Source organism: Gorilla gorilla, chromosome X (genome assembly GCF_029281585.2).
Source record: "Gorilla gorilla gorilla isolate KB3781 chromosome X, NHGRI_mGorGor1-v2.1_pri, whole genome shotgun sequence".
NCBI classification, from domain to species: Eukaryota; Metazoa; Chordata; class Mammalia; order Primates; family Hominidae; genus Gorilla; species Gorilla gorilla.
The window spans coordinates 23,503,023-23,512,739 of record NC_073247.2 but is presented as its reverse complement, the minus strand read 5'-3'; the positions used below and the strand labels follow the sequence as shown (position 1 = coordinate 23,512,739).

At 40.3% G+C, this 9,717-nt stretch overlaps 1 protein-coding gene across 3 annotated transcripts; it reads left to right on the top strand.

Annotated features, from left to right (window-relative positions):
* The first annotated feature begins 301 nt into the window (after positions 1 to 301).
* On the top strand, positions 302 to 9,453 carry FAM9C (family with sequence similarity 9 member C). Of its 3 annotated transcripts, none has more exons than XM_019019056.4 (8): positions 502 to 611; positions 1,301 to 1,429; positions 1,910 to 2,030; positions 2,209 to 2,240; positions 4,302 to 4,416; positions 5,258 to 5,366; positions 6,671 to 6,758; positions 9,147 to 9,453. In XM_019019056.4, the coding sequence occupies exons 2-7, from the start codon at positions 1,339 to 1,341 to the stop codon at positions 6,731 to 6,733; spliced, it is 531 nt and encodes a 176-aa protein (XP_018874601.1). In that variant the 5' UTR covers positions 502 to 611; positions 1,301 to 1,338; the 3' UTR covers positions 6,734 to 6,758; positions 9,147 to 9,453. The 3 variants fall into 3 exon arrangements, with proteins under 3 accessions (XP_004063848.1, XP_018874601.1, XP_055231974.1); XM_055375999.2 differs by having other exon boundaries at positions 7,088 to 9,453; XM_004063800.5 differs by having other exon boundaries at positions 302 to 611; positions 6,671 to 9,453.
* The last annotated feature ends 264 nt before the right edge of the window (positions 9,454 to 9,717 follow it).

The following is a 9,717-nucleotide window of genomic DNA, read 5'->3' as shown; positions in this document are numbered from 1 at the left end:
ACTGCAGAATCATGCGATGCCCAGTGTGAGGGAATGGAGTAGGATAGGAGAAAACTACCTGCCCCTGCTAGGAGTCAACAATTTTCTTAGATAAAACATAAAAGCACAATCCATTGATAAAAAGGATGCAGCTGGGCGTGTTGGAAGCACACAGGACATGGGAGGGAGCCTGGGCTCCACCCGCAGGGTGATGGCCAGTCCACCCAAAGGGGCAGGAGTGGCTGGAACGAGCCTGGGGGCAAGGTCCTAGGCCCCGTTCGCTTGGCCTCCATTCCTTAGGGCAGGGTCCCCTGGCACTCACCACTCCCGAGTCCTTGCTTCCTTCATCAGGATGAGGAGCTGGAATATCGTGGGGACAGAGGCCTCAGAGAGCCACCCAATGAGTCCACAGCAGCCATGGACAGTCCGTGAGGGGGAGGGTGTGCCTGCAGGGGGCGTGGCCCCATGCCGCCCGCCACCTGCATGCGCACTGAGCCGACCAATCAGCGAGGAGCGCGGGCAGCCGGGGCGGCTGCTGCTCTCGTGAGAACAGAGGACCCAGGCCCTCAGAGGAGCTTGGTGATGCCAGCCTCTGCAGGTCCTCTGAGGGAGCAACATCAGGGCTCCCTCAGGTGAGACGCCCTCGGTGGGGATGCGGGGAAGGCGAGCCAGAGGCCCTTTGGGGAAGAGGGTGTGAAGGGCGGGGCAGCCAGGCTGATCTGTGAGGAAATGGCCCAGGCATTGTCGCCTGGGGCCTGGGTCAGGGCAGGGAGTTGGAGCTGCCTGAGTGGTCCCCAGGACCCAGGAGGGTCCCGGAGGCCTGTGCATGTGTGCAGCGTTTGGGGCGGGGGGGGGGGTTGGGGGGTCAACGTGGGTCCGTCTTGTCTGGCCGCCCATCAGGACGGGATACTTGGGGTCACCAGGGGTCCCCTGGGCGTCCAGGCTGGCGAGTGGGCAGTACCTGCCCCTGTCAGAAACAGGTGCGTACCGGCTCATTCCCATGGAGATGGCTGGGGAGATCCTGGGTCACCCCGCTGCCCTCCCGACTACGCTGGGTCGCTGGGGAACCCAGGGGCAGGGCCAGGCTCTGTCCCAAGGGCACTGCAAGAAACCCGCAGAGGCCGCGGAATTCTGCGAGCTCTGCAGCCAGCCCCGGGGAAGCGCTGGACGGGCCAGGACAGGAGGGGATGATGGCATCTTCTCCGCGTCCCCTCCTGCTCCCACAGGAGACCCGGGGCGCCCTTGAACCTGCGATCCTGATGATTTTCATTTAACACGCCTCGTTTCCTTAGTTTCCTTAGTGTGTCTTTGCACTCACCAGGTTCAGAGGTCGCCTCTAGCTTCCCAGGACAGTCAGCCATGGAGCCCGTGGGCAGGAAGGGCAGCAGGATGGTTGCCAAGGACCAGTTAGAGGTTCAAGTTATGGCCGCCCAGGAAATGGAGCTTGCAGGTAAACACAGCCCAAGGGGACCTAGAAGAAGGTGCACGCCCGACAGTCTGTCTGCTTTCTGCGCGGGGGGCACATGGGCAGCCCGAGGCCCCCGGCCCCTTCGTGGCTTTGGAGTTCACCGTGCATGTGCTGAGATGCCCCAGGTTTTCAAAGCAGGCTCAAGGGCCTTAGGCTTCCCGTGGGAGGCTCCCCCTCATAGCAGGGTTACAGATGCTCTCAGAGCAGCTCTTCTCCATGGATGCGGTCCTGACATCCAAGGGGTCTGACCTGTGAACGTTGTTTACTGGGACTTGAACCCGAAGGGCTTCCAAAAATGCCTCCGTAAAATGGTTAGGAACCGGCGATTCCATGTATAGCTCTGCGGTAAAGCTTTAATTGGCGGAGAGCCAAAAAAGTCTACAAATAGTACGTTTCTCTACGAAAAATATCCACAACAGCGTCTTCCTCTAAAAAAGGTTTGTCTTTTTTATTTTAATGCAGGAAAGGATCCAGTAAGTCATGAGCATGAGGAAAGAAAACCTGTTACAGAGACAAAGGAGGGAGATGTAACTGATGAGCATGGGGAAAGAGGATCTTTTGCTGAAACAGATGAACACACGGGGTAAAGTGTTTAAGTCCCTTTTGCCTGTCAGATAAGGTCTTTTAGGAAAAGTCAGCTTTGGATCATGTCATCACTGTTATGTTCTATGCAGAACATTTCACACAAGACATTTCTTCCCAACAAACAAGGCCTTTTGTGTAGCATTATGTTAAAATTTTGTTGCAACTTTTTGTTACAGGGTTGATACCAAGGAGCTAGAAGATATTGCAGGTATGTTTTACGAGCTATTTGTGGTTTTATGAAAATTGTTTTCAACCATACAACCCTTACAGTAGGTTATATGAATTAGTGGATGACAAGACTGTCTTAAATGCCTTCTTCTCATATATAGCATTTAATGTAATCTGTTTAATAATTTTTCTTACTTACTTTTTTAATTGTTGATGTGGAATGTGAGAATGCTTCTAATAATGGTGAAGCAAGAGGGGTGGCTTTTCTTTCACACACGTGGAAATTTAATTGTTTGGGGGATATTAGAGGACATTGGAGGAGAAACAGCTCTATTCTTTCCTTTCAGTGTACACACATTAAGTCATATATCAGGTTTTTTTTTTAGCTTTTACTTTATGTTTTGGGGGTACATGTGCAGGTTCGTTATATAGATAAATTGCGTGTCACAGGGGTTTGGTATACAGATTATTTTGTCACCCAGATTATAAGCATCGTACCTGATGGGTGGTTTTCGATCCTCACCTTCCTCCTACCCTCCAACCTCAAGTAGGCCCAGGTGTGTGTTGTTCACCTCTTCCTGTCCGTATCTACTCAGTTTTTAATATGAGTTTTTCATCTTCCTAATTTAGCTATTGTCACAACTTTCTAATTTTGTTTTCTTTAAAGTACCAGAGAAAATTGAATTCTCTAAAATGATGATTTTCTATTATTATTCCAGTAATAAGCTGTGTAGTAGAAAAGGAAAGACAACTCTTCTACCCAGTGAGAAGCATATAATTGGATCCAAAAACTCATAAACTTTATATTGCCATGTGAAATATTAGTTGCACTGTTATGGGACCATATTTTCAAAAAAGTTTGAGAAAATTTCTGTAGAGATTATGGAGACAGTACTCTTATTTTTAAAAAGCTTACTTTAGTTTTCAGCTCTTCTATAGCGATAATTCACATAAGCAGTGTATTTGGAAAGCTTTGCTCTGCTTGGTGGTGACAAAGTGCCGGTTTTGTCTAATACATTGAGCATTATAGATGGATATTGTATGTAAAAAAATTTGTATTATGGTGCAGCTCTTTTATGATTGCTCAAAACTATTCTCAGCAATTGATGGTAGATCTCTCATGTGAAACCATGTTTAGGAAAGCATTCCTTGCAGTATTACAGTTTTCTGAAACACTGCACTATGGATAAAAATGTCATATAAAAAGCTCTCAGAAAATATTTCAAATGTGTTTTGAATGTATTTCTTTATCTATTTAAACCTAAATGTTTACACCCATGGACATTGCTTCTTTTATTAAAATACAGTTAATAGCATCAACCACTAGATTGATTAAAAATACTTTCCTTATTGTGTATTAAGTTATTTCTACCCTTTTGATGGTCTTATTAAATAAGATACTTTTTTGTGCTTTACATAATGAGTTGTGACAGTATTTCACGGAAACATGTCCTTTGAATTGTAGGACATTTTATAAATGTAGAAATTAAAGTCTGTGGCCGGGCACGGTTGCTCACACCTGTAATCCCAGCACTTTGGGAGGCCGAGGTGGGTGGATCACGAGGTCAGGAGATCAAGACCATCCTGGCTAACACGGTGAAACCCCGTCTCCACTAAAAATATAAAAATTAGCCAGGCGTGGTGGCGGGCGCCTGTAGTCCCAGCTACTCGGGAGGCTACGGCAGGAGAATGGCGTGAACCCGGGAGGCGGAGGCTGCAGTGAGCCGAGATCGTGCCACTGCACTCCAGCCTGGGTGACAGAGCGAGACTCTGTCTCAAAAAAAAAAATAAAAAAAGAAATTAAAGTCTGTGTTTGTAACCCTTTCTGCACACTTAAAAAATAGAAACTTTTAATTATTTGCTTTTTTTCATCATCTGTCAATTAAGTGATTTGCTGTTATACCAACTGAAATTGGAATACTAATACCTGAAAGGTTTTACATAAAGTAAGTAAATCTTGCTTTTTGAAATGATCTTTGCATTTTACATTTTAAATGTCCTTCTGATATTGCTGAACCATCAAGTCCCATATTGATTTCAATATATGCAAAGAAACTACTTTTCAACATGAACATTTAATGCATATTCATTTACTATCTAGCTGACATTAAAGAGGATCTTGCTGCAAAGAGAAAAAGGATTGAAAGGGTTGCAAAAGCTTGCAGCGAAATAAAGAACAGAATTAAAAATGTTTTGAGAACAACACAACTAAAAAGGTATGATTGTTGGCCTTTTTGAATAATGATATTTATATCATTTCTTTGTATTCATTGGTGCAAATAATTTCCAGAACTATCCTGTACATATTGGTGTCTCTAGGGAACAACATATTTTACTTGATTGTTCCCTAAACAGGTAAGTTTCTTTAGTTTTAGAACCTCGGTTTAACAGAATTGAGAGATATTACCTAGAAGCCAATGAAGATGACCTCTTTTTGCCTTCCAGATAAAAAGTTTTCCTGTAAAATTAATGTTTATCCATTTCTAGAAATACGGTAGGTGAATATAAGATAAATGTCTTCAACGTTTAGTCTGTAGATTCTTAACAATATTCAATTATGTAGAAAGGGATAACTTTGTGTTGTAAATAAGTTATTTATTTTAGTTAAATTGTTTTCACTATTCCTTTTAGATCATTGTTGTGCCAAAGTGGAGAAATAGTTAAGTGAAGTATTTCTTTCAGGAAATCTTACGGGATGAATGACTATGATATTCTTGCACCTCCTTATGAGAACGCATATGTTATTTAGCAAGAAGAAATGAAAAGTAAACTGCTCTTGGAGAAAAAGATTGTTTCTGGGAAATTTATAGTGCAGTAAACCCTCCTTTGTCTTCAGCAGGTAAAGAATGTAAGATAGCTGCTCTAGTAGTCAGTTAGGAAGGGATCCTTTCAGAATGACAGTAACTCATTTCACCTTTTCCCAAAAAGAAGATTTCAGCTGCTATTACTCCCTTGCTACTTTATAGTACAAACTATGTCAAGTCAGTTTTGGTTTGAATAGGATTAATTTTTCATCCCTCTATGACGTATGACCTTGTTACTTATTATGTGTTACAGGCAGAAACGTGATTATAGAATTTCTCTGAAGTTGCCGAATGTCCTTGAAGAGTTCATCACAGATGAGCAGAAAGATGAGGAAGGAGAAGGAGAAAAGGAAGAACAAATTGTTGGTATCAGGCTTAGCTTTATGATTAACCTATTGTATCAATGTCTCAGGTAGTAATAGTTCATGCAGAAATCCAGCAAAGACGGAAGAGAGCATGAGCCCAGAGAGGGGGGCCCATTAGTGGACTCATGGACTAGGGGAATATAATTGCCATGCAGCATTAGGGGTCCAACTGAAGTCAGCATCATAGCGATGAAGAAGTTAAAGTGAACTCAGTTGGCATATTTGTGCAAGAGCAGCTGTAGGGTTGGAATTTCCTGGGTTGGGGTGTAGCCGAGCATGTTGATAGAGGGAGAATTGGACAGGGCATAGAGGCAGGGATGGGGTTATGATGACTGGCTGTGGAATTTCAGCTGGGGCTGAGTTACCTGAGCACATGGGGGTGGGGCATTGGGCAGTGAAAAGTGCTCCATTCAATAGGCGTCAGGTCCCGACAGACTCCTGAGCTGTAGTACTGAAGTGAGTGACCTACAGTGGCAGGAAGGTAGTGGCTGTATGTTGGGAAGATGGAGAAACAGCTGAGTGCCGTGGTCAAGGGCTGCGACTCTGGAGCCCCACTGCTTGGGATCCAATTCCAGTTTGACCATTGCTAGTTCAGGAACCATGGGCATATTATTTATCTCTGTGCTAAAGTTAATTTATATACGAAAGGAGACATGGTGAGGGTACCTATTTCAGAGTTGTTTGGAGGATTAAAGGGTTCCTATGTAACGGGTTTATTTAAATTTTTCAGGATGCGATCTGACCCATGGTTGCTGTTTATCATTGCTATTATTAATATTATGTAGATACTGCAGTCACTGGGAATGACAAAATTTAGGGGATGACTGTGAGTGCCACGTAGAGGAGAGGAGAACACTATTGTTGGAGATTAGGTCAAGGTGCAGAAAGGCAATCATTAATGGAAGGTTCATCTATGTACATATTGAAATGACCAAGATTTAACAGGTGTTTAAAATCTTAGTAAGAAAGAATGTTTCTTAGTTAATTTCTGTATAGATCTTACCTATCTGTGGTCAACAAATTATAGGAAGGGTCATCAAATACTCTTCATTTGAAATCAAGAATTAAGACATATGTGTTGAATATGTATAAGAAAGAAAATTCTTTACTCCATGACTGATGAAAACGGTTATTGTTTTAGCATATGAGTGGTGAACACAATTGTTTCAAATTGGTCATAAACGTTGTCTAAAAGAAAGTGTTCAGAAGTATTGATTTAAAGAGTATTTCTTTAATGCAGAATGTTTTATAAGTATTAAAATTTACCCAATTTTAATCACTTTTTTGTTTTGTGCTTCTAGAAAATATTTCAAGAGCAACAAAAGAGGTGGCAACAAGATGGGAGAGGAACTGAAAGAGATTGAGCCACCACACGAGCAATTCACAAAGGTCCGTTCTATTTGGTAACACAATACATTCTTATAAAATACAACACATGCATAAAAATAGAAGACAATCTGCTTGTTTCTGAATGTATGGAAAGACATTTTGGTTATACATTTTAAATTACTTACCATTTTCACTTTGAATGTGTTGTTCCAGATTTAACATAATTAGTAAATACATTAACATAAAACAGTATTTTTAGGATTCATGAATAGTTTTGTAGGAGTTATTTAGAACAGGAAAAGGTAAATTGGAAATTTTACCTAGAAATATACATCTTGTGTATAAAAATTGATACCTTATGAACACATTAATGAAGACTTTATTTTCAGTTTTTAGGAGATCAGCGACAAATCTTTAGTGGAAGGCAGAAAGTCCATAAGTCCTTTCTGGATGTCTTTTTTACTTGTGTTGTTTCAAGAGTTTTAGTTAAATAGGAAGTAGGCAAATGTAACTACTGAGTATCTCTTTTGTTTTCTGCTGTAATGTAGGAGTGTTTTATGGCATATTCACTTTCAAAATTATTAGTGACTAGTAATGGTTTTACATGACAATTTGTAATCATAAGAGGTGGTTCAGATGTATAACAGAATGGGAAAGCCAGCAGATTATTAACACGTTGTGAATTGTGAATTATCTGCTGTCATACAGCACATTAGCAAATTGTCATCGGACAATGACCTCTTCTTCATGTAGATGTATATTATTTAGGAAACAATGGAATTCCCTTCTGGGAGGTAAGATATTCTTTTTAATAACCTGTGGAAAGACATGTTCATATGTCACTCCTCTACACTAACTGAGATGTGTTAAATAAACTGGGAAAAGAGTTTGAAAATAGAATTTTCAAGCAACTCAAGGATTATCTATACACAAAACAGTTATTTATATAGAAGTCACAAGTAGAGAACATGTTGCTATAATGTTCCCCAGAAACCATTTATTAATTGGTATGAACATGAGACTAGAAAAGTTTTCCTGTCAATGTTAATGCTACATGTTACCACTTAGGGTAGGAACTTCGGTATCATCTTGGACTCTTCTGAGTCCATTATCTTTCCCATACAGTTTTCATGAGGCAAGTTTTACTCTGCAATGGTCCTTAAATTTCTTTTTTTAAATTGCCACTGAGGCAACCCTAGTTCAAGACCTCATTCTTCCTTGCTTGTACTATTAAACTCTTTTCTGAGTTCTCTCTTCTCTTCTGAGCCACCCTTCATTGATCAGAAATACTATCTTCCTAAAACTCTTCCCTTCCTAAAATGCTTCTAGCCCTTCACTCTTCCCAGCCTGTCAGTGGTATCCACATGTCAGTTCTTAGATATTCAGAGACTCTCCCCTTTACATGACCCCCTCTTAGGCTTGTTTTACTGCCTTCTGTCTTTCTTCCCGCCTCTCCTGGTTGACAGCCTTCTCTGAACGACCTCTCCATTACTCTCATGCTTTGCTCATGCTCTTCCCTCACAATGCTTTTAAAATCTTTTTTTTTTGACCGATTGAAATCTTTTGCCAACTAAGTGGACATCAGTCTCCATTTTTGGCTACATGTCCGAGTGAGTTGCTCTTCCATAGCAGTTACATAAGTTTTGTATTATTTTTTTTATTCGTGCATATTTGCTCATGTCACAGGAATATGGAAGAGATTGTGTATTCATTTTTTACATCTTCCTCAGCATTAACATACCACTTTTTAGGGAGTAGGAACTGTTGAACTATTTGTTGAGGGAATAGTATATATTTCAAACATAGTTATGTTTTCTCTAACTTGATGAGGTCATGTCACAGACCATTTTATCCCTTCAGTGGAAACCATGTTATGTGGACTATTAGTGATAACAAATGGGTCACTATCTGGTGAAAAAATATGGTATTTCATGATCTAAGACTACCAGTCTTTTTCTGTTTTTGCTCCATCTTGACCATAACATGTTCATCAAACCATTTTCTTCAAGCAAAGTACATGACTGTTGGACCTGCTATAATAATATTTCACTAAAATCTGGCATTAAAAATTTTAAGTATTTGGAGCTCCATGTACTGATTACAGTTTTTAAATTTGAAATAAATAACCAGCATCCTTTGAATATTAAAAGCTGTTTCCTTTTGACATTTAATTTACTCTGTTTAAAATGTGAGTTGTAAAGTGATGGTTTGTCGGTGAACTAGACTTTTTGTTTTAGAGTGTGAGGACTTGGAAGAGTATAATGAAAGCCCTCTTTGTGGTGAAGAGAGTCAACTTAAAAAATAAATTGCCATGTTCCAAAATAATATTGTGGTAATTGTTAAGTAGTGCATATTTTATCTTAAAAACTCAGGATTGATGTAAGCACTGGAATATTTTATTTGTAGAAATGTGTATCGCAATTACTTAAATTTATTTTTTTGAAACAGCTGCAGCAAGAGTTGGCACTTATTCAGATGTATCTTCAACCTCTGTTATTCTGATGACTGACAAAAGAACTTGAACCTATGTTATATGATACAAGCATAACTTGAGCTACACTAAACCACATGACAGTGTTTAGTTAATTCTCGTATAAATTAGCGTATCTCTTCTATTATTAGTCTGTTTGTTAAATGCCAGACCACGTTTCTATGATCTGTTGAATGAACCCTAGACAGTTCTGTGAGAAAGCAGCAATTGCACAGTTACATACACAGTCAATTAAATTTTAGCATTAAAGATAATTTAGTTTTAGGTTTGGCCTCTGTGGATCTGTATCACTTCCAAAATGTGGAAAGCACGGGCATGGAAAAGTACATTTTTCTCTAATAAAAGAAGACAAACCCTTATTTTATCTCTGCATTCTTTGTATTTACTCATTAAGTTAAAGAAGCAATTCCAATGAAAGCAAGACTTCAAAAAATAGATAAACTCTATGGCCTTTCAAAATTATTAAAAGTACCTTAACATCTGTGTTCTTGAAAAAATTAAACTACTATAAATGATTGAGACAACTGA

What these genes read in the sequence shown, in the direction of transcription:
- FAM9C (XM_004063800.5), top strand. Translation starts at nt 1,339, where the DNA reads ATGGAGCCCGTGGGCAGGAAGGGCAGCAGGATGGTTGCCAAGGACCAG. An exon ending in GAAACAGATGAACACACGGG is followed by an intron (nt 2,031 to 2,208) that starts GTAAAGTGTTTA and finishes TTTTTGTTACAG; the next exon opens with GGTTGATACCAAGGAGCTAG. An exon ending in AGAACAACACAACTAAAAAG is followed by an intron (nt 4,417 to 5,257) that starts GTATGATTGTTG and finishes TATGTGTTACAG; the next exon opens with GCAGAAACGTGATTATAGAA.